This window comes from Bacillus rossius, chromosome 1 (genome assembly GCF_032445375.1).
Source record: "Bacillus rossius redtenbacheri isolate Brsri chromosome 1, Brsri_v3, whole genome shotgun sequence".
Lineage (NCBI taxonomy): Eukaryota > Metazoa > Arthropoda > Insecta > Phasmatodea > Bacillidae > Bacillus > Bacillus rossius.
In genome coordinates, this window is record NC_086330.1 from 299,832,278 (window position 1) to 299,858,015 (window position 25,738).

At 33.9% G+C, this 25,738-nt stretch overlaps 1 protein-coding gene across 1 annotated transcript in view; it reads left to right on the top strand.

Annotated features, from left to right (window-relative positions):
• Positions 1–3,931: 3,931 nt before the first annotated feature.
• The window catches only part of LOC134527824 (uncharacterized), a 36,636-nt gene continuing 14,829 nt past the window's right edge, over positions 3,932–25,738 (top strand). The window contains exon 1 of the mRNA XM_063360774.1: positions 3,932–24,684. Within this exon, the coding sequence (XP_063216844.1) occupies positions 21,054–22,901 (1,848 nt within the window). The 5' untranslated portion in view covers positions 3,932–21,053 and the 3' untranslated portion in view covers positions 22,902–24,684. The remainder of the gene's footprint in view (positions 24,685–25,738) is intronic.

A 25,738-nucleotide genomic window follows, 5' to 3' on the forward strand; every position in this document is an offset into this window, starting at 1 on the left:
GATCAGCACGCCAGCACGCTTGTGTGTGCCTGCCGGCTGACCGACCGATGTGTAACTTAACTCCGATATAAATCGAGGACTTGCAGTATTCCTTTAAGCAATAAAGGGAAGTGATTTCAGTTTGCTTATGGGTGCCGTCTGCCCCGGCCGCCAAGCAGTGTGCAGAACTTCAGCTGCCATCAGTTGTAGGATTGTTACTTGGAAACCCACTCGCGTCACTCATCACTGCTTGAGCTCTTGGTGTTTGGCTACGAAAAACATTTAAGAACCAGAACCACTACACGCCAAACTGCTGGATTGGGTTATCTATTTTAATATTAATTACTTTGCATTTTTTAAGAAAAATACTAAAACAGTAAATTATAAGGTGAAAGTCTTAATTCCACAACTTAAAAAGTACTAGTCTGACATGTATCGTACATTTATTTTCACTTTAAATACATAACATACTGTGATAGACCTTACCACTGATTGTCTCACAGAGGCAGCCCTATGACCGAGAGTCTGCACACTGTTTCATTGCGCTGTGCCTAAAGGCGATGGGTAGAGCCACGATTATTTCGCGGATTCCATTCTCTCCAAGTTAGACTAAATATGACTATACATAATCAAGCCCTTTCAGAGTGTTCATTGGCCCTTGGCCGATAACAAAGTCACGTCCTTTGGTGAGTTACACGTGATTGGGTAACCACTTCTTCTTCTCGAGCTCATTTCACTCTGATCAACCCCTCGTTTCTAGGCAGTGAAAATGCTAAATCAATCGTTTCCATGGAAGTTTTTGTAATTGGTCACGTTTGAATTTCCGTGGAAGGTTTCATAAAATGTGAAAATTTTAGCCAATCAGAATGAAGTAGTGTGCCCCTAATGTTAAAGGTAAATTAAAATCCTTAAATGATATTTTCTAGCCCTTGTACCATTTATTGAAAAACTTAATTTTAATGAGACAGATATCTTATTTTCATAAACATTTTAATTTATTTTGGAGGGATCGTTTTGTTATTAATTTGAAACACACAACGTTGTAAACATGTGGTCTGTTGAAGCAGTTACAGCATTATGTGACAAAAATTATGAAACATATCCATGTTTATACAATACGAAAAGTATGAACTATCACAACAAAAATATTCGGCTTCGTACACTGAATGATATTGCAGAAGCCGTGAGTGAAGTTCGTCCTGGAACTACAGTTGGTGATGTTAAAGTAAAACTTGTTTCGTTGCGGATGCAATTTTTTGCAAAAAAACAACAAAATAAACGCTTCTAAAAAAAGTGGTTGTGCTTCAGAAGAGGCAAGTATTTGTAATAATTTTCTGAAGTAACATAGTATATTAGCGAAGATTGGTGCTGATTAACATTATACAATTGTGTGTTGGATCTTTAACGTTATTGTTTTTTTTTGTAATAGGTGTACGTTCTGAGTCTGTGGTACTTCAAGCGTTTATGATTTTTGTCTGAACATGTGGTGGCCAGAAGAAGTAAAGAAACTCCAATCTATTTGGTATGTATTTTCTATATTATTATCAGTTTTATACCTCCTTTATACTAAATTTACATACAGTCTACTGCTCTGAAGATCCGATTTTAGGTACTGGTAAATTACATATAAATTGTAGTAGGCTACCTGTTCTAATAATTTTAATTTTTATGCTTACATAAATTTATAACAAGTGGGTCTGATATGTAAAAGAAATGGTAAATTTATGCCAATGTTTTTTTATTGAGTTTCGTATTACTTGAAACATTGCAATGCTGTTTCACTGAAACATCAAGTAATTTACCAGGTAAAAATTAAAGTTAGTGTATTTTGTGAATGAGAGGAATTAAAATGTGAAATTCTTGTTTTATACTTCCTGACATGTTTTTGAAATATTCTATAAGAGGGCATCTCATATTTAGAGTAGTTTACCAGTATTTTTTTTGTGATGATTGTAGATTATGTTTAAATATTTAAAATACTGTACTATTGTGATAGTCAGTTTGATTAGTTTCGATATATATTTTAAATACTTTAAACAGTGTTGACAGTTCATTAGGTTAGTTATGTTAAAATTAACTAAATTGTGTTGAACTATGTATGAAACTGAGTCTAATGTTAGGTGTTAGAGAGAGAAAAAGAGTTTACTTTTTCTACTATTACTATATTTAATAATAATATTTCCTTTATTTCATACACTCTCCTACACTCTATTGAAAGGCTCTCAGTGTAATAAGGTTTAAATAATAAATAGTTCCCTTTGGCTATTTATTGCTCTGTCAAAGATATATATTCTTTGATTATTTTTGAAATTGATATCTGGGCGCCACCCTTATGTACGACTTAATTTCCTTAATATGTCAAGGCTAATGCAGTGTGGTACATAAGAGAAAGATTAAATATTCTCACACTTTAAATCTTCAAAAAGGGCATGAGAATAAACAACAGACAAATTGAAATCATAGGGAAAACATACATATGCACTGAAAAATAACAACAGGGTAACATATGGTTAACACAAATATTCTTTAATCAAATAATAATATAATTAATTTATGGTTGGACCAGTGGTATACCATTCATATTTTTTGAAATTACTGGAGTTATGTTGCACACATGATGGAATAAAACAAAAGTTCATATAATTCAAATTAATTATGCCTGTTGAAATCTCAATTTATAATCAGAAATTAGCGTGAGAAAACTAATGTTTATTTGTTGTGTTCGTGATTAAAGTTAATTTTTATATACCGCGGCTGAACTCAATAAATAATTGCGGTAAAGCATCATGAGAAATCTGTCTCAGTTCACCTCTGGGTGTTTGAACTAAATCAAGTGTAGAAACAGGATACGTAATTGCTTTTAATAAAATGTTTGTCTCAATAGGGCCTTTAACGTGCTCAACAATAAAATGCAATGTTTATAAGTCCGTTGGCAATATTACGATGCTTGTAAGTAGAAAAACAGTTCAATTAGAATGGCATCATGAGTCGGTATTTTACTCACGGTAAATCACTCCTAAATACACGTCAATTGGGACGTGCCCTAATTAAACAATCAGTAATATGGGTTCATACGACGTTTTAAACATCCTAGTTGTAGGATGATCTACCCAGCTAATTAATTCCGTTGATTTTTGAGGGGATTTCAACCCGGGCTATGTAGCCATCATCGCCGTTGTTCCAAGACTCTTACCGTTAATTCAGTAGTGACGCTTATCTTAAGTAACACGGCCTCTGATTGGCCGAAACACTAAGATTGTTAACTTAATTATCACGTCAAATTCAAACACACACAATATACAATACAGATTAATACACCAAAATTCCTTAAATTTAAAATATGATTTTTCAACAATGAAAATTTTGTTATGCAAATTATGAATAAAAAGTTCAATTTGCCGTTTTAAGTCCATTGCTCCTTAGAGGTGTCTTGCTAATTGAGCTTCGACGTCACTCAGATTACACCATAGAGTATGGTAGTTGCAGATACGTCCAAATACATAACCATAGAACAAAACATAAAAATGTCAACAAATAATAATAATAATTAAAAAATGTTATTTAAATAAAACAAAACACTTTCTGTGCGTGGGACAGTCATGTTTCAGCACAGTGTGGATGATCAGTTGGTTAGGTAAGCTATATTAAATATACTATAAAATTATAATAATACTTGGTTATGAATTACCAATTTATAATGTAACTAACTTAACTTACCAATCCAACATTACTATTCTAGGAATTTATAATTTAACCTAATCAACTGTTTACAGATCCCACTTATATATCAGTATTTTTAAAGTACATACATAATATAATCTTACTAATTAAAATGGTAAGTATTACAATACTCTTTTCAAATTATTACAAAAACAAGTTGAGAAGATTAATAATAGCACTTCAGATTATGTATTCTTGTTAATAAAAGACTGAAGCTACATTTTTAAAAATTATTTATACATTTTTTATCAATTCTTACTGTTAAGGTAAGTAATATCTTAAGATCACATTTGCTTGTTTTGTTTACATGAGTGTTTAATGAACCTTAGTTAATATAGTTTTTTTTTTGCTTGTACATTAAAGGGTTATACTAAGATTTATCAGAGCTTCTATTACAAGTACACCGGGTACTTCTGTGCCCAATTGCAGTAATAATAATAATAATAATAATAATAATAATAATAATAATAATAATAAAAATATAAATAAAGTGTAGATCTCTCACAATTTGGTGTATGGTATACAACACTATTCAACAAATGCAACTTGTTTAATGTAAAGTGGCCATGGTCATTGAATGGTCAGATTAGTAGCCTCCAATGTGGGTTTGATTCCCTGTGGGTGTGCAGTTGGATTTTTTAGAAGTGGTAAATGTCACAGAATTTGCTGTGGACCGACCAGCCCATGGTTTATCTCTGGGAACATCAATGCTTTTTTTAGTGCACCATTCTTATTACCTCTTATCCATGTCATATTGTACTCAATGTCGATAAGATGTTAAGCCCTGATTCATTCAGTTCTGCACCACGTTTTTAGATTGCTCTTTATAATTTAATGTAATAATGTAATGACTTTACTTTATTATACTTCACAAAATATTTATAGGTGTTAAACTGTAATTAGTTGAAGTTATTCTTGAGATATGTTATAATTGTTGTGGTGTAATTTATGATCCCAATAAAACAATGTTAAACAGTCTCTTAGACTTAAAAACATATATTTATTAAACAATAAAAAACTTAAGTCATTCAATCACATTGTGCTTTCTTGTGAATTTAATTGTTTAGATTTATTACACTCTTTTTACAGCCATCATGCAGTGTAGAAAACCAGCATCACAAATTATTCTGGAGGGACATCGCCCCAGATGTTCCTCGTATGGTAATGATCCAGTCTTAACAGAGCCATGCTACGAGGAAATTGTAGACCACAGGGACTACACCCTTAGCATAGATGACTCACAACCAAGTGTTATACATACTCAACCAACAACCCAGGATGTGAGTGGCACCAGTGTAGGAGACACTCCACCTACAGCAAAGAAATTCAAGGGAAATGTAAAAAAAGTTGGTTCTTTGTCTCAATCTGACCAAGCACTCCAGAGCATTGTTAAAATTCTGGAAACACCAACCTCCGCAACTCAAGGGTTTGCTACTTATGTGTGTGGAGTTTTGGATGGATTGAAGGACAAAGTTATTCGTATCCAAACAATGAAAAAAATCTATAAAGTTTTAGCACCCAAAGAAAATTATTACAGTATAAATGTTTTTTGAATAATAATTTACCTATCCTATTTTTTTTTACTAACATATGTTAGAATTTGTTCTATACAGACTTTAAACAAAATGTGATTCATTAAATATTACCTGGCTTAACCATTTTATAAATTGAAGACTTGGTGTTCCTCAGACACACATACACAAAAATTATAATTTTCATTTGACATTCTAGAACAAACAGTTGTAGAATCAATAAAAGTTCTAGTTTATACTATTAAGATCATTGTATAATTTCTTCTTAAACATGTGTGTACGAGATGGTTGTCATTGAAAAGAAGCTTATCACGGGTTTTTGAAGAATGGGAGCCTTTAGTTAGCTTCTTTAAAGAAGAAATCAAGCAACAGAAGACTTCAGATAATGTTGACCTTTCTTCTTTTCTAATACCAAAACGGAACATCAAAAAGAAGACTGAAGAACAAGAACTTGCCAATGGTAAGGTTAACTGTAAACCATATCTCACAAGAAATACTCAAGAAGGCAGCACCATTGTCAAGAAAGTTAAACTAGAAACTGGAACCATTTCTAAAATGACAGCTCAAGAAAACGGAACAAGTAAATTGAAACCACTATCAAGTTTAGGGCCGAATTCCAGTAGCAAAAGAGATGTCACCAAATGTAAAACTGTTGTTCCCAAGAGTATAAAGGCTGTAGGAATGAAAAATAGTATCTTGAGCCGAGAAGAAAATTTGTTTTTAAGCTGTAATTTAAATAAGGCATTTTGTTTATTTGTACTTCATATTATTCCAGGCTTTGAGAAAATCAACATATTACTTCAGAGGGCAGAACCACAAATACATATTTTGAAAGAATTGCTAGAAAGTTTACTGAAAGATCTTTTAACAAAATTTGTTAAACCATCTGTTCTAAAGAGTGATGTTTCAGCACAGAACCTGGATTATCATTATTTTCAAAATCAGAAAAATGATGAGGATTTGATCATTGAAAGTAAAACATTTCAATTGGTAAACACCCTTGAAGAGCACAAGAAGAGAGAGTTTTTTTTTGGTGTTAGGAAGTACCTAGTAGCAGCTTGCGATTACATTGTGAATAAGTTTCCACTTTTAATGAAGTGCTTAAACATGCAGAGGTTGCCAGGTTAAGCACTATTGAAAAATCCAGCTTCACATCAGTTCGGTACTTTGTAAATATGTTTCCCTTCATTCTGCCCTTAAAGCCAGGTGAATCATTTGATACGGCCATGGAGGATGAAGCTCAGCAGCAGTTTGCAAACTTGCAGGTAGATGACCTCTCAAGCTTTGTATCAGAAGATGACAGCATTGATAAGAAATGGTCCAAGTTAGCTGAAGTTTGTGGTGTGGATGGGGTGCTAAAATATGATAAAATAGCAAGTGTTATGTTGGCTGTTCTTGTTATCCCTCACAGCAATGCGGAATGTGAGAGGATATTCAGTCTAATTTAGGTCATCTATGTCTCACAAATCAGTGGAAAGTCTGTGTGCACTGAAATGCAAGGTTTCAAAAATAGCTTGTTTTGAAGAAAATTTTCAGTTGACTTTCTTAAAAAAAGCCAAGAAAACAACTGCAGCTTCACTTAACAACAGTGTTTCTACTTAAGGTGTGTTAAATTAATAACAATTTTATTGAATAATGGGACAGATATAATTTAAACTATTTGTTTTTTAAATTTCATTTGTGACTGTGTTGTAAATAATATGTAGGAAATAAAGAGAACCAGAATTTTTACATAGGACTTACCTTAAGATACAATTGCAGGGAAGGTAAGACCTATTATTGTGTTACTATTTAATCACTTTGCTTGCTTTACATCTGGTTTTTAATATTTATTGTAAATAAGTTAATTGGGTTTCGTTTATAGTGTAAGGAAATGGGTCTCAATAGGAGAAATGTGCTTGAAGTACATCAACCAATTGAGTGAAAAATAATCGCGTCCAGTTTACGCTAAAATTTATTATATTGTAAAGTTTTACTGGTGAGGAGTTTGGAAAGTTGGCAGGTATGCACTAATATGTTTATTATCAAGAAAGTTCAAAGTAGGTTTCTTTTTTGCCCTCTAGTTGTTTAGTGGTGGTTAACAAACAAGACAGTTAAAACTCTAGACCTCTAGGCTTGAGTGAGTCATAACAAAATTAATTGTTGATATTTATTAAGTACTTCAGTTACTGTTTTGCTATATAATAAGTGTTTACATACAATTGTCTCCCTTTGTATTTTTTTATCAAAGAAACATTTAATGCAGACTTATGAAAATTACAATAGTTTAGATTCTTAATGTCACAAATAAGCTGGTAATATTAGCTTGCATGTAGGAGTCAGTTTCATCTAATAAAAATTGGAAACAATTTCAAGGAATATGGCTTGTCATGTTAATAAATAGAATTAATAATGATAAAAACAATGTATTAGGGCAAATTTTAAATCAACAAACAAACCTGACTGATACAACTAAATTTCTAGGTCTAATAGTTGACAAAAGTCTCACATGAAAAGAGCACATTGAACAAACAGTAATGAAATTAAGTAAATCATTTTATGCACTTTGTACTGCAACATGTTATTTGTTTTGACAGATTAATTATTATTATTTACAATTTATTTATTGTTTGCTCTATGTCTAATATGTTATTTATTTTCAGAAACGGTAAATTATTTTTATGTATATCTATGAGAAAGTGACTCTATGGACTTATTCGGACAATTTGAATTATGTATTGTTAAGACCCCTCTAAGGACTAATTGAACTTTAAGACGGTAAACGGTAAAGTTAACGCCGTTATTTTGTAATATAAATTATTATTTTAATATTTCACGTGAAATTTTGTAATCCACGCTATTGTTGCGTGCGGATTTCACGTTTTATTAAGTATTTAATGTAACTGATTTTGGTTTTCGGCCAATCACGGGCCGCCATTTGAAAGTTAAGTTAACTGGCTTAATTTAAGAAGCTAGAAAAGGGAGTTCTATAATGGCCAGCTAAGGAAGCTGAAGCTTGTGACGTCGACGGTAATAAATCCTACAATTTAGCTAATTAGCGGTAGGCATCCCGAACCGAGGATGATTAATTATGTAATCTAGGGAGTCTAGAACATAATTTAGGATTTATCTAAAAAAGATAAATGACCTAGGAGTGTAAAACGTGAGTAATTAAAAGTGCCAAAAATTTGTTTCCTCCACTTATGCACATCGTCACGTAACTCTCGTTTTCCATCACATCGCCGTCAAAAACTATTGTAAACATTGATATTGTGAAGTAATTTGACATTATCTACAATATAAACAATATTTTGATACAAATTCAATTTTTTATACACACTATTTCATCAACTCAGAGGTCCTACAGATTGAGAGACTCTGAGCTCTACCGACTATATTTCAAACCTTACTAGCCGAGGAAATTAATTAAGATCCCTGAAAACATATAATAAAACTGTGTATTTTCGACGACCCCAAATAAAGACTTTTGTTTAAGAATTAAATGTGCGCATCATAACTCCTGATGGTTGGAATTCATGTGTGATCTGTGATGCCAAGTACCAGTTAGGTTTTTAATATAATTAGTAACTAAATAAATATAATTAATAAGGGTAAATTTGGAACTCATTTTTCGTCTCAATAAATAACTATATATTTTATTTATGAGTGTTGTGTTATGTCATTTCTAATTTCATTTGCCCTAGTGTATGTCTATGGATATTTGTACCTTTATTTAATTAATACCTAACTGTGGCCTACAGAAAATCATCACATACCATTGGAGAGCTACATAAATAATATCGATTTTTCACAGTTCAACACAGCCCAACGTGTTATGTATTTTAGTCTCCATAGAGGTGGGGCCTACATACTGCACAGATCTATTTGAAGGCCTACACAAGTATATCATTTTAAGCAGTACATTAGATAAGGAATCCTTACGTACTGCGTATTTTATTTATTTCACTCTAGTATGACTTATGGGATTGAAGTGTGGGGAAATAGAAGTTTCAGTGTGAAAATCTTCAGATAGCAAAAAAAGGCTATTCAAATTATTTGTAATAAGAAACCAAATTCCACCTGTTAACAATGTTTTCGTCAACTAAAACTTTTATCTTATTACTCTGAATATGGAACACTTTAGAGAAACCAATGCTATTGATCATTATGAAACAAGGAATCAATATAAACTTAAACCTAAGTGCCATAAAACTACACTATTTGCAAAGGGAATTCAACATAAAGGAATTACACTCTTTGATAAGTTACCTAAAACCATACTACTTTTAAATAATCATATTAAATTTAAGAAAGAACTTAGAAATTTTATAATTATTAAAAACAGGCCTTCTGATATTATCGTATTCATGTGTATTTTGTTTTGTTAAACAGATATACAAGAAATTTAAAATATAAGAAACTTTTTTCTGTAATTTTAATTAGTATTTCATATTTGCCAACTTGTACGATTTTCCCGTAATTTGTACGGAAAATAATTCATATTACGATTGTACGGAAATTCGGAACATCTTACGATTTTTGTCTGTTCAAAAATGCAGTATAATATTTTAGTGCCCATATAAATGTACCGTTTGAGCAGCATTTGTTATTGTTTAACATAATATGAGAATAATGGAGTCAGAGAAAAATTGTTCCGAAAAGAAAGTAATTTTTGTAAGTTCGTTGGTACACAGCAGGCTGGATGGAAACTGATCTTGCTAATCTTTTGTGCGGAAGTCATGAAAGTAATTTTTTTGAAATTTGTTGGTACACAGTAGGTTGGCTGGAGACGAGTGATAACGACTTAACCGTTTATGTACGAGTGCTGTAAATATTTTATAAGTTAGCGCTTGTACGAAACGTAAGATAATATGATTTCATAATGGCTACGAGTAGTAAAAAACAATATGGACAGGTGTTTCGGTCATCTTACTCAGAATTATTTCCTTTCATTACTAAGAGTGAAAAAGGCTCTAATTTTGCGTTTTGTAGTATTTGTCGTTGCAACATTAATGTTTCCCATGGCTGCAAGCACGATATTATATTTCTGAAACTAGATTGGTCAATTACTTTGATATTGCCTTATAAAACACTTGTAATTAATTTTCTTGGCAAATAATTATGTACTAAATCTAAACAAGCGTAATTCGGTCCTATTGCATCTCTGCATGTTTATTTCTAAAAGTTACACTCTGTAAATACTTAACCTTCTTTAAGCTTTCAATTGCAAAGAAAGGCTAATATTCTTGTTAAGGAGCCTGATATTATCTGGTTTGTACCATGTTAACCATATTAAATATATTGCCAGAATTGAATCACTTTCGTGAGCATTTTGTTTGGTTTTAAGTTACCATGCGCATGTATAAAACGTACCTATATTTTAAAAACATACAGGCCTCTAACCCAGGTGTGAATACATTTAATTACACTTTTGACACATAGGTCAGGAAGGTTCTGTTATGAAATTAATCTAGTGTTCATGTTCGTTACTAAATTTTTTTTCTCTTGTAGGCCTGACTAAATCCTACATTGGGGTCATTCCATGTCAAATCAACACACTTTTAATAAAATTTTTACCTCACCATCTCAGATTTTGATGAAATTTTGCACAGATGTTACCTCCATACAGACTAACAAAAATATAAAATTTTAGAATGATATATCCATCCGTTTTGAAAATATTGCTTTGTAAATTTTCAAAAAAACACTCAAAAATGCATAACAGGCATAGTTTAAAATTACAATAACTCTTCTCCAAATTAAGTTAGAAAGGTGAGACAGGTGTCATTTTGAAGCATTTGGTATGGCCTTCCATGTGATATGTAACACAATAATGCCTAGGAAAAAAAAATTTCAAAAAATTCTATAAAATGTTTTGTACTAATATTAGTCTACAAAGTTTCAAAGTGGAGAGTTAATGGGTTCGTAGTAAAGTTAATTAGTATTTGTAATCATATATATACTTTACTTTACCCAATTATGATATTTAACCATTTTTATAATTATAATAAGTTATGTTGAAAGTATAAACACATAAAATTGATTAAAAATCACTAATAACACAATTGTAATTAATTCTAGTGCTATACTTTGCTTGTCTCTGATACATTATTTCAAAGATTAGTTCAGACAAGCACCCAGCTACTGGGGATTCCCCTCAATTTGCTTTGGGATTTCCCTAGCTTTGGGATTCCCCTTACTTTGGGATTCTCCTTGCATTGCCTTGGGATTCCCTTAGCTCTGTGATACCCTTGCTTTGCCCTGGGATTACCCCCTAGCTCTTACAGAATACTGTACAGTAGTGGTTTCAGCTAGTTTATGCTAGGAGTCGGTATTGTTCTGATGTAGTATCAAAGTTGTTAGTTAGGAGAAGTATTAGTGCTACACCTATATAAAAAGTGACCATTTGATCTATATTATTAGTGGAGTTTATGCATTCTGAATTGAGAATGTTGATATTTATTTTTAAAAAGGTAATGTGTTCATCATGATAGTGACTGATGTTACCATGTTGGTAACTGCCTCAACCGTGTGTTATTACATGCTGGTCATAATATTTAATTGTTTGATATTTATTTAATTTCTTTTTATATTTAATTTATTTTATTTTTGGTACTTAATTGGTAAATTTAATAATTCCTTGAACTATTCTGAAATTGCACTGTCGAGCTAGCAAGTGTTAAGTTGGTACACTAAACTGCACGCTTTCGGTAATGTTCGGGCCGAGCCGAAGATTTCCGAGTGGAATGCTCCGAGTGAAGGCCGCGAGGAACAGGACTGCTCGATTTGACGCCGGAGTGGACGGACCGCAAGGGGCGGCTGCCTACGCTGAACGAGTGTGGAGGTTTCGCCAGTCAGGGCGCGTTGGAGAGACGCGAGGCGATGGACATCGCTGGTGCCCCGGGGTGGTTAAGTGCCACGGCAGCGGCGGACGTGCTGCAACTCTGAAAGTAAGACTAGAGACCCTTATTTATTTTCTGGTGATGGTTCGCCTGCACGGAAGGTGGAAAAAGAAAATTACAATTTGACTTATTGCTACGTGAAACGATCGTGACTGCGACTAACGTCATGTGCTAACGTGATTAATACTATCAACAAATTATAATTACTTCTGAATAAACGTGCTCGGTATAGCTCGATATATTGGTGCAATAACAATGTGGAAAATACAGTTTGGTAAAAATTGCCGTATAGACTTTTTGTTAGAACTTTCATAATAATAGTTCCTTTTTTTTAGTAAATCCATGTGCATGGTGCTGTTGCTATTATATACCCTGTATCACTTATTAATTTTTCATGTCAGTGCTAAATATATATTATTATTGTACGGCGTCATCACTCGCGGTGATAGTATTGCATTAAATTCATACACCGTACGTCTGTATGAGCCTTACTTTACTTGTGGAGCCCCATCGACCCTCTTCTATTTGTTGCTTATAGAATAATTTTTTATTGAATCCCATACACACATGATGGGGAAAGGGTACATATAAGACATTTTTCTCTTTTTCTTTTGCTTCCCTGTGGCGGTGTGTGTGGAAGGTTTTTCGTACACCCCGGTAGCGATCAAGGTCATTGAGATTGCTGAAGGCAGGGGTTGCACTGAAACCCTATGAAAAGGTGGGCAGTTTACGGTAAGAAATGGCCCTCAGTGAATCATTTTTGAAGTTACAGTGTTTTAATCCATTAAAAAAAAGAAACCACAACATTAGGGAAAAAAGAAAATTAAGGAATGTTACTAGTTGGATGTGCAGTTTGTTTTCTGGATTGCCAAAGGGAGCAAAAATTTGTGATAGCTGTGGAATATAAATTACAACATTACAAACTGCTGCTGCTTCTTCTTCTTCTACTCACCAGGATAACGAATCAAGTTCAGATTCTGATAAAGATCCCAGTTTTTCTGCATCCTCAGAGGTGATTGGTTCATTAAATATTTCACTACAAGGGCTAGGAGAATCTCCTATTAATAGGAAAAAAATTAAAATCAAAAAGTTATTCAACCAGAAAAATTAAAACAATTGACTCTACAATCAAAAGGAAACTTTTTGAGTTGCCAGATAATTTCTCTGAGGATGATGATGAAGATTTAGAGGAATCAGTTTTGCAAAACCTCAAAGGCAATTTCTTGAGTTCTACTAGTAGGAGCAAGAAGTTAATGAAATTAACCTATTTTCCACCAAATCGGGGAGTTAGAAAAATAATGTGATAGTTTGATGCGCCAAACTACATGGTACGACAATCAAAAAAACTCTTGGCTAAAAAAGGAATGTTAGAAAGTCTTAACTCCAAACCAGGCAAACACCTCTCAGAAGATGTAGTTGAAGCTGTCCATTTATTTTATGAAAATGATGAAGTCAGTAGAGCGATGCCTGGTGTTAAAGACTGCATAACAGTCAGTGAACCTAATAAAAATAAATCAAAAATATCAAAAAGACTTAATTTGTGCAATAGTCCAGTCAATGAAAAGTTGTAGAGGGAAATGAAAGGAACACAATTTTTTACTTCGGGACTTTGTTTGGACTAGTAAGGAGGTAAACATACTAAAAGTCCCAACTTCTGGGTGGTGAGCGGGAGGGAGGGGGGCATGTAGAAGGTCCCTTTTTTCGGTTTTTCTCTTATATCTCGGAAACTATACGCTCTAGTGAAAAGACCAATCTATACTAAAATAAAGCTGAGAAAATTTTCCACAAAATTTATTAGTTTCAATTTTTCTCTATCTCGCATAGTTTATGAGATATTTGCGTTCAAATATGCTAATTTTTAGGGGGGAAATGTTTTTTCTTACGTTTTTTGCCCTATTTGACTAGATAACCTTTTATCCGTTCGTCGTACGTAAAGGTCATGCAGAAAGAAAATTGTAGATAGTTAAATTTTCTTTAAGAAAAACAAAACATTTTTATTTTATCTTCAATCATTGTAATCTGTGCAAAATTTCATCAAAACCTGAGATGGTGAGGTAAAATGGGTGTGTTGATTTGACATGACCCATTGTTACCATTAAAACCAATTTTATCACGACTGGGTTTACAGTTTCACACCCCCCCCCCCCCCCCTTCTGTAGTTTTATACACAGTTCAACATTAATTACATATCACCTCAAAATGCTGAATTACATGGTACACAAATAGGCCAAAATTGCATTTTATAATAGATTCTCACTTATACAATGGGCCTTAAATGTTGGCCAGTGCATAAAGCTGGCTTCGTAAGGAGGTGGGACGGAGAGTTTCACCACAAACTACGTGGCGTTCCTACAGACCATGACGTCTTTCTGCACACTGCAAGCCCGACCAAACCCCTGCTTGGCGCAGTAGCAGTGTAGCCATACAGACTGTACATAAACATTTTGAGAAGCGAGAACATGTTTATACTTTACAAACTACTCAGTGAAATTGCACTGTTGCTCTGCATTGCCTGTCGCCACTTCTCAGAATTTTTTTTTTGCAGAATAAGAAGTATGTTGAAGGTTGGGATATAATGTAGGCTAACAGAGACACATAATCAACACTGTTAATATTTGTTGAACTATTCAGATTTTTAATCAGAATATAGATAACTAAAGCAGAATAATTAAATATAGCAGTTTTTGCCTAAGTCATGAGCATACATTTAGCCAGACGGATCAATAATTCTGTGTACTCTGTTTTGCAAAAATCTGGCTTCTGGGAGCCCTAGTAGATCAAGCTGTAAAAACGACTGTCCAAAAGTTGGCAAAAACAGTTAACCATGATCACTCTGATTTTTGATATGAAACCTATTTCAATGAATGAATTAATGAATGTCCCATTTATGTGCCATACTTTCTGAAAAAAGGAAAGGGGAAATTGAATTTGCTGTAAATAAAAAATGTATCTTCAGACATGTTATACCAATATATTTAAATTTCATTTCAAGATCATAAATTAAAAAGTTAACTGTTCACAAGACACAAAACCTAAACCCATGTTTACTGGTGCCAATAAAATCTGCAAATATAGTTGTCTTGTTTTCCTATATTTACAAAATTAATGTTAAAATTATATTTCAACAATCAAAAACAACACTGTTACAACAAACTTATGCTGTATCAAGGGCGTCACCAGGGGGTGGGGCAGTTGCCCCCTCCTAGAGCCCTAGAGATTCAAAAAAAAGTAGCCAAATGCAAAAAAAAATACATACTTTTCCCACAACTTGCCCTCCCTCCCTAGGCCATTGGCTGGCAACGCCTTTGTGCTGTATAATAGTGTAAAGATGTACCAAGGTAATTTTTCCAGTTGTTACGGTTTCACCCACTCATTTTTGTCGTGCTGTAGTGCCATAACTGTCACAGGGTATACTGAAAGCTCCAAAGTCAGGGTTGACCTACTTGGGCCAGATTATTTTCAATTGCAGAATATATTTCACGCAAAGGTAACCTGAATAGGCTATTTATGTGTATTACTAGTTTACTTGATTCAACCAACATAATTTACTCTACTAATTAGTTTATTACATCTGCCAGATCATTTCAGAGTACAATTTTTTACAAATATATTGGACAAGTGAATTTTATAAATTAAATATCATGATGAGAAAAAATCAACCAATATAATATAAATAAATGTTTAAACTCTTCAGCGGCGAGAAGAAGAAAAGTTTTCTAGTCTATTGCGAGTGGTAATACAGTTCACTCAATGCAATGAGTAATTGTGTTGTATTTACTCAATGAATTATTAGGGACAGTAGTAAAGAGTCAGGTAGGAAAAAAATTATGAAAGGTGTAACAAAAATGATTATCATCACCAAATTATAGCATACATGAACACCATCAAATGAAATACATACATAACAAATGATCACAAGTCTGTATACCCTTACAATGCAGAGGTAAAAATATTACATAGTCTACCTACTTAAGCATTTAGCTGAATGTTGTAAAGTGCAGTAATACATGAAACATTTTAATAACACAATAATTCAAGAAAACACCCTCAACAATAACATATTACTATTACTGGACACCACACTCATCATTGAAGTTATAGAATGTTATGTAATAAAGAATTTTATAAATAAGACCAGTCTTCTTATACTTTGTACACTGTTATTAATGTGTATGAAATCCCTTATTCTATCATACATTTATCAATAGCCACATAGGTAGTTCATGCAAGTATGTTTCATTATCACTAGTGTTTGGCACAGGGTTATAATCAATTAATCCAAAAATATCTATTCATAATACATCCATCAGAAAAGAGATCATCACAATGCTGGGGCAGCATGTATTAGCAATATAAAAATACAGCAGAGGGACTAACTGGTTCACACAACTAAACAACCAAAGAAAACAAGTGAAGTAATTAACCATAGCCTTATGCAACTATTTCACCAAATAACCTAACTGATCCAGGAAATCATTGAAAAGTGAAATCAAGTTGACCATTATATTAAATGTGTACTCTACATCATGAATCCTACATATAACCTTGAGCCAACCCACTCAGTAAACCTACAAAGATGACTGAAAATATATTTGCTACACAAAGTCATGGACTGGTTGTCACTGATGTTTCAGGATCTTTATTTTACGCAAGTCTGCGTTCCGTTTGTAAAATTTCCCGAATTCTCTGTTTTTTCTCGTGCACCACCACCGTATGCAAACAAGCATTACCGAGGTCAAAATTGCACTTCTGACATTTTCATGATGTAGAGGACATACAGACACCAACCAATCCTAATCAAAGTTCTTCAATACAAACAAGAGAGTGTACTGCACACAACTCTTGTGTGCAACCTGTGGAATGACTTTCTCTAGAACTTCCACAATACTCCCAACACAGTGTATCATTGCTTCTGATGGGTATGTCAACCCAGAATTTCTTTCAGAAAACTCTTTAAAAATAATACCATTGTGGACATCTACATTTGAACTAGAACTTCCACAATACTCCCAACACAGTGTATCATTGCTTCTGATGGGTATGTCAACCCATAATTTCTTTCAGAAAACTCTTTAAAAATAATACCATTGTGGACATCTACATTTGGGTTTGTTGCCAACAATGCTAATTTACAATTCGAACATGTAGTACCAATAACAATTCTCCTGGCAATACTCCCACAGACATACGCCAGAGAAAAAATACCTGTGCCCAAATCAGAAAAGCTTGTGTCTTCTGCTGCAACAAAGGTTGGTTGCAAGTTGTTTGAGGCAGATTCAATTGTAGGGCTGGCAACAAAGTTTTGCAAGTTGTCGAGTAACTCAACTGTGCCACTTTCTTCTTCACAATTGGACCTTTTAATATCAACAAATGCTAGTCCATTTACCATTGCTGTTTTAAGGGCAGCAACAAACTGGGGCACAGTTGGGTTAACGTTAGTCCCACAATGGGCACGGATTGACCCAAACAAGTGCTCAATTGGATCCTGATTAAGGCTTCTTGTACTCACATATGACACTTCCAATTCCTTCAGTTTTTTCCACAACAACTTCATTCCTTGTAGTGTTATGATCCATCCACTCAAGCATAGAGGACGGAAATATTTTACACCCTTAACACTATAACCTACCTCTTCTTGAACTGATGTAGGGCTACCAGATTCCACTTTCCACTGCTTCATTTCAATTATAGCTTCATCCCAAAACTTTAAGTGCAGAGCCTCTCTCTTTTCGAATCTGGCACCGGATCCCATCAGCACCTTGTGGACGAACTGTAGCACCATTCACGCTATCAAACAATTTGTTGCAGAAATGAACAAATTGGGCTGTTCCAAGTGCACTTGAATCCAATGAACCTACAGAAAAAAAAAAATATCCACGACATGTATCTTTGGCAAAAATTTTAAATGGTACTTCTCAAATTTACTGGTCATAAAGTAAATTTGAATTCATTTAAAGGCATTTCATTACCAGAGTTGTAAACACCTATAGGTACTGTACATCTATCTTGATTTGCATCCTACATAAAAACAACTTTAGTAGGCCTATCTGAGATTGGTCACCTATCAGCTAGTGTATAATTGCCTATCCTGAATTCATGTAGGGCTCAGATATACTTATTTCATATGGGGTGTCATCTGTTGGTTCGTGATTCTGATTTTTGTCAGATGTAATTAATGTACTATACATACAAGTATCCCAGCTCCTATGTGTGTTAGTTTGGGGAATTTAGTGTAGCCTATATATCAATGTAAACTTTAAGTACAATACCATAGGCTATTTCTCATATAGGTACAAATTAAAAAAAAAATCATGCTCTCTTAAGGATTATTTATTTTAGAAAAAATTGCAGTTTTAGAATGCACAGGAGCTTGAGCACAAACTAATTTTGCCAGCACATGTCACTTAGTATAGGCTTTCAATGATTATTACTAAGCTTCAAAATACTCATGAATGGATCATTCATGAGTATCAAAATTTGCAACAGTTTTGAGGCATTTCTAGTGCCAAAATATTGTTTTAGGGAAATATTGGTCCCAAAAACATTTTCTGTGCCACTGAGGTTATAATATGTGATGTGTAATACAGATTTTAACAGGTCCTGACAATTAAATCGGATAAAAAATTTTGTAAATTTGAAATAACATAGCCTAGGCCTATAACTCATTCACAATAAATGTAACTACAATAAGTAATTCGTTTTCAGCCAATCAAGTAGTAACTTAAATTAAGTACTGTAACTGTTGAACAATACACAGTAACAGACTCAGAATCATAAAATGGTTATCTTTAAAATGTTACGTTTATCTTGTATCATATGACTACAGACTTACCACTTGACACAAAGCAGTTGATTGCTCCTGCAACAGCATGGCTCAAAATCTGAGCTGCAAGTGACACTTTCATGGCTAGTCTTCCTTTGGGTTCCAGGTGATTATCTGTCAGCTTGTACATCATTCTGAAAATCCCCTGTGACAGATCAATGGTATATGCATCAAGGATAACCAACCATGAAGCTTACAGTCCACACTATTACCCCCAATGTTCATCTTCAATACTACAATATGCTTTAATAACATATTTCTTAAGCACTTAAGAAGGTGTAGGGGGGTCAAACAAAGTTATTATAATAGTATCCTTAAACTGGAAAAAGGCTTCTCTTCTGATGCACCTAGCAGTCTCAGTGCTCGTGTATTGTTTGACCCCATGTCACAGACGGTTGCAACAATGTTCAAACCATTTTTCTGACACTCTTCCAGAACAGACTGCAAAATATTTACCAGCTTATCCAAAATTAAATTTCCTGTTTTAAAGTACAAAGCTAATGGTTGTTTCCAATTCTTGTACAGGCCTTTGGCCATAAAAACAAAAGCATGGTTTGCTACTTTACTTGTTCTGCCCAAATGACCGAGATCTTCAAAACCCAAAATACAATCATGTCTGCTGCTATATTCGAATGCTGGTGAAGAGACATCTCATCAAACATGAGCACACATGTTCTGTCAATTTCTTCCATGCTCGACACACACTTCTTAAGTGAGTCAAATATGTGACCATTTATCCCTGATTCAAACTGAATTTTGGCCATCATGTTAACCAGAGTTTTCTTGCTCGGTAGTGCAAACATCGATCTCAATAAAGAATAACACTTGGGTGATCTTTTATGAAGAGCCAACACCATAACTTTGTCAGATAGTTGCCATCGTCTGCCTTTGGGTCTTTTCTTGCAACAAAAAATTTGAGAGGCCGGAAAGCTTGCAGAGGATTCGGACATGGATTTGGAAAGGTGATTAACCATAGCTACAACATCACTGCCTGGTGTGCACAGTTTACTCAAACTCACATTTTGTTCACTACACTTTTTTTTAACCGCCTGACACTAACTGTATCAATTTTTTTTTCCTAGGAGTTATATCAGTGTCTGGAGAACATTCCAACAGCTACATTATCTTGCTACTGCGCCTTACCTTTGTTTTCCCTGCATGCCTAGTTTTACTGATTGCAGGGTTCCCACAGACCTGGAAAGTCAGGGAAAGTCATTGAAAGTCAGTGAAAATAAAATTGGTCAGGGAAAGTCAGGGAAATATGTTTTGGAACCCGGTGAGTCAGGGAAAATTGTGCTGAGATAGCAGAAAGTCAGTGAATATGTCCTGGGTATGACGTTAAACTGCCCCTCCACAGCTTTCACTTCTTTTATGCTGTGGAGGCTTCTTTCTTTGTTCAGCTTTTAGTTTTTCTATTCTCTTTCTTCTTTTTTTTTATCTTGGAATATAATTTATAATTAATGGCATTCTTAATGGGCAGCAATTTTGTGTATGTGTGTTGTGTTTAATAACTTTTTTTCCAGGTTGACTGAAGATAATGTGTAAAAACTTTATCTTATTTACTTCAGGGTTACTAATTGTTTCTTTTCCATTTTTTTCAGTATCCAGTGAGCTTTTATAAATAGTGTAACATGACCTCAAAAAGAACAGTCTTTAATGAACTATGGCTTGACTCTAAGCAGAGTCCTGAGTTTGTGGGATGGTTATGTAAAGGTCCAGATATTTTTCATGCTTACTGCAGAGCTTGTAAGAAGTCCTTTGAATTGGGTAACATGGGTCGTCAAGCTGTGATCTCACATGCTAAAGGAAAGAAGCACACGAACTTAACAAAATGTGTGAATTCCCAGACATCAGTGAAGACCTTTTTTTATAGTCGTGAAGTGAATATATCATCCTCCTCAAATGTAGCGAACACAGATACAAGTGTTGGAAGTAAAACTACAGACATTTCAGAAGAGTGTACTAAGTTGGACAGTAGTGACCCTCAAGTCTTCTATATTTGAAATTAAAACTGTATCCATACCTGCTTGTTCGGTGTCAGTAGACTCGTTCTGCTTGAAAGATGATGTTTTAAGAGCCGAGGTTTAATGGGCTTTGAAAGTTGTGAATACCCAAAATATGTCATTGCATTCAACCGCAGATTTAGGTGAAATATTTCGTTCAATGTTCCCAGACAGTGGGATTGCCTCAAAATTCTCAATGGGTGAAACTAAATGTTCTTATGTTATTAATCATGGACTTGCACCATATTTTGATCAGCTGTTGAAGGAACGTTTAAGTGAATGCAAAGATTATGTTGTTTCCTTTGATGAATCTATAAATAAAATAGTTCAGAGAGGACAAATGGACTTGTTCGTAAGATATTTTGATGTCAATCGAAATAAGGTTTGTACACAGTACTATAATAGTGTATTCCTAGGAAATGCCTCAGCAGAAAACCTTCTCCACAGTTTTACATCTGGCATTCAACCTATGTCACTAAACAAAATCTTGAGTATTTCAATGGATGGGCCCAACGTAAACTTGAGTTTCCTTAAGAAACTTGATGAGAAGATAAGAGAAGAATCGGAACCAGATGGCAAGATTCTTGTGAACACTGGTGTTTGTGGTCTCTATGTTGTAAATGGTGCAATAAGAACAGGACTTAATTCTGTTGGTTGGGATGTCCCTACTTTTCTGCGCGATATCTATTTTATCTTTAATGAATCACCTGCGAGGCGTGCAGATTTCACTTCTGTCACTGGAAGAAAAGAGTTTCCTCGAAAGTACTGTACTACTAGGTGGTTGGAGAATGTTCCATTTTTAGAAAGAGCTTTACTTCTGTTTGATGATGTTAAGAAATTTATCGAAAACACAAAGGCTGTAAAAACCAAGACATTACTCAATGTTAGAGACCAATCTAAAGACAAGTTCATGAAGTGTAAACTTTCTTTTTTCAAGTCATTATCAAATGACTGTGAACCTTTCCTGAAGAAATATCAAACAGCAAGTCCACTCGCTCCATACTTGTCCTCAGACTTGAAAAACTTGATTGAAACTTTGATGCAACGATTTGTCAAGTCAAACAAGATGCCTGCTACAGTCAAGAAACTTCTTGCTGTTGATTTACACTGTGCGGAGAATTTACGTGAACTCAAAAACATTGATCTGGGATTTCAGACTAAGAAACTTCTTAGAGAGGTGGTTTCAACTGATCGCGAAGTTCTTGAATTCAAGAAAGATTGCCAAAAAATACTAACAAGAATGACAGAGAAGATACGTGAACGGAGTCCCTTAAAATATCCAGTAGTTCAGGGGTTGTCCTCATTGGACCCAAAAATTATTCATAAACAGCCAGAGCAAGGAAAAATTAGATTTGATATCCTCTTAGATGTTCTGTATTCACATAATAGAATAACGGAAACTGTTGCACAAAGAGCAAAGACTCAGTACTCTGGCATTTGTGATGCACAGTGTGGTCTACAGAAAAAGTTTTGTGAATTCCTAGAAGAAAATAATGTAGAGTCTTCTCAGTGCTTAGATGAATTTTATTCTTCAATTTTACTTGAATACCAAGAACTGTGGGAAGTTGTGAAATTGTGCCTTATATTTTCACATGGCAATGCAACAGTTGAGAGTGGTTTTTCGATCAACAAAAGCTTGTTGGTTGAAAATCTACAGGAAGAAAGTGTCATAGCTCAAAGAAAAGTTTATGATGGCATAAAATATTACGAGACCATACACAAGGTCCCGCTAACACAAAAGATGTTGTCTTATGTCAGAAATTCTCGAAGACGGTATAGTGAGCATCTAGACAATGCAAAGCGAAACAAGAAAGAAGAAGGTGGAACCATACAAAAGCGGCAACTCCAAAATGAAATAAAGAAACTAGAAAAAAGAAGAAAGATTTTAAGGTTAGAAAAACAGCATGAAGAAGAAACCATTTCAGCACAGATTAATTTGTTACACAAAAAGATATTGGACTGAAGCAGCATATGATGGTTAACCATTGGCAAATGCAATATTTTTGTTTTTAATTCAAATAGGTTTTTGTTCTGGGAAAGATTTGTAAATTGTATCACTTGGTAATATTATACTTGTCATATGTTTATTTAAATTTTATGGTACTGTTATCATGATAATGTTATTTTTTAGTTTGTATTCTCGTTCAATAATCTCAATTTTTAAAATGCTTATACCAACATTTCTAATTTTTTTGAGTTCAAAAATTTATAATAAAAAATTAAAATATATATATATATTGTTAAACAGGAGCGTGATGGGCAGCTATGGGGATGGTGGAGGCTGTAAAAAAGAGTACATTAGATAAAGTGTTGGTATAAGCATGTTAATTATGGTCAGGGAATTTTGTAAGAAGTGGTCAGGGAAAGTCAGGGAAATTGACTTTCATATTTCTGTGGGAACCCTGGATTGTGACTGGTCTTGCAAAAACTTCATCTGAATTCACACCACTAAAAAGACTTACAGGTTTAAACTTAGATTTAGGCCTAGATGAAACCATCTCACATGTGTTCACATTAAAAACTGGTGAAATGTTTTCACAGTTTGTTCTTGACTGTGGTGTAAGACTGCTACAGGAACTACAATTTTGAACTGCATAGTGGGAGGATGAGTGATCACCCACACTTTCACTTAAATGTACAGCAGATGCTTCAATGCATGATGAAACACTTGCAGTTCCCAAAAACTTAACATATGAGTGGTCACTGGTAACATTGAACCAGGTGGGGCAATAGTCACCCACCTGACTGCCTCGGACGTCACAAGACACAATTAATACAAGACAAAGGAGATAAATAAATAAATAAATATAGCAGAAATCTCTTTGTATAATCTGAACAACATCATTAATTAGTACATTCGTTAACACTGAAAAATACTGAATACATCATTAATACTGAAATGGCACATTCCTATAAGAAAAGAGTGCTTTACATAACATAAAACACGCAAGTATAACAGATTGTAAAGTCAACAATAATTTAACATTTAAAAAAAAAAAAAAGACAAATTATAATTACGAGTCGCCCCTGTGTACCTGGTAAGGCGTGGTAACAATCCAATAAAAACACGAGATGATGAATCAAAAGGGGCAGAAGGCCTGAATCATGCTGCCAAGCAAGTGGCCAGACATCAGAATTAATCAACGCACATTCGGCCGCAGGGCGAAAGGCGCAAAACAAATGGGCATGACGAGCAAATACGCCTTACCAGACACAGGGGCGACGAGAACCAGCGGGTTGATTACGAGCACATACTTTGCGTTATAAGTTGCGATAAATAACGAAGGTTTGCGAAGAATATCGCAGGAACCAGCAACGTGATTACGAACACATCCTTTTTCGTTAAACTTCGAATATTGATGACGTTGTGGCGGTATATATCGCAAACTTTGATTACGAGCACACTTTTCAAGTGATATTTATTGCACCGGAGCTACGTTATATATCACGAGCATTTCAAGTGGTGATACGAAGCGAATGTGAGGTAAGTGATATAATTACTCTTAAAAATAATGTCCTCCCGTCCTAAAAACGGCATTATAATCGCACATTATTGTTTTAAATATAGTACGATGTAAAGCGATGAAGTTAAACGAAAACAATTGTTTTAGGTTAGCGTGTGTATATTTAACACGCAAACATTATTCTTAACATGCTATTTCTGTTTATTAATTGTACCATGAAATCATTGTTTTCAATGCATAGTTTGTGTGGAATAATTATGAAGTGGTTTAAATACGATCAAAGTAGGTAAGAAGAATATTAATAAATGCCGTGTCATAGCTTATCAAATTAATCCTAACCTAAAGAGCGATATTATTTACACGCACATTATGAACTTAACATAGCTATAAATAGTTCAAATAGGCTGCTTATGTATATTTTGTGTTTGGGTATTTGCTCAACATGCATTTTTGTTTAATCTGTGCGCTTGTAGACTTCAGACAGTAAATTGTATATTTCTCTATTTAGTTTCAGAAAGCTATTTCCGGCCTCCTTGTGTGTTCAATTGTGCAAGACATTTTTAATTTGTGCTGATTCATTTACATATTGGCTCTAACACCTAAGTGTGTTAACATTGGTAATTGTTAACAAGTGGGGCTGATCATAAAACAAATAACTTGATGAATAATTTATTTAGTAATTCCCCTCCTTAAACAGGATGATTCTATTAAATAACATTTCGAGCTTTTATGTAGGGGAGACGAGGCTTTATTATAAAAATAAGTTTATGAAAACGGTAATTTTGAGTTCCTATTATTAACCTTGATACTTATTTCTGTTGAGATATTTCAAGTTGTTTACTGTTTAAATTGTTGGTTATGTGTGGTTAGCTACACTTCAAATACTGCAAACCTATTCATGTCTACAGTTGGTTAGGTTAGCTACATTTTAAATATTGTATAATGAGGTAAATCTGGTGAAAAGCTACTTGTCCATATGTTTTTTTTTAAATTTATTTATTAGTTTTCAGACATTAATTCCAATAATTAACATAGGCTATCAATACTGTAACATTGTTTTACTAATAGAAAATTAAGCTTACCTCACCTAACCAACCATCCACACATATTTTGTAGTACAATTAATGTAACTAACCTAACTTAACTAACCATTCACACAGATCCACACTATTTTTTTGTTATTTTTAATTCATCTAACAAACTTAATGGTGGGAATGGCTGGTTTGATTAGGTTAACTATAAATACTTGAAAGTAGTGTAGACAGTTTATTAGGTTATGGTAGTTATATTAAATATACTGTGAACTCATTTTAACAGTTTTTAAGAATTATATATT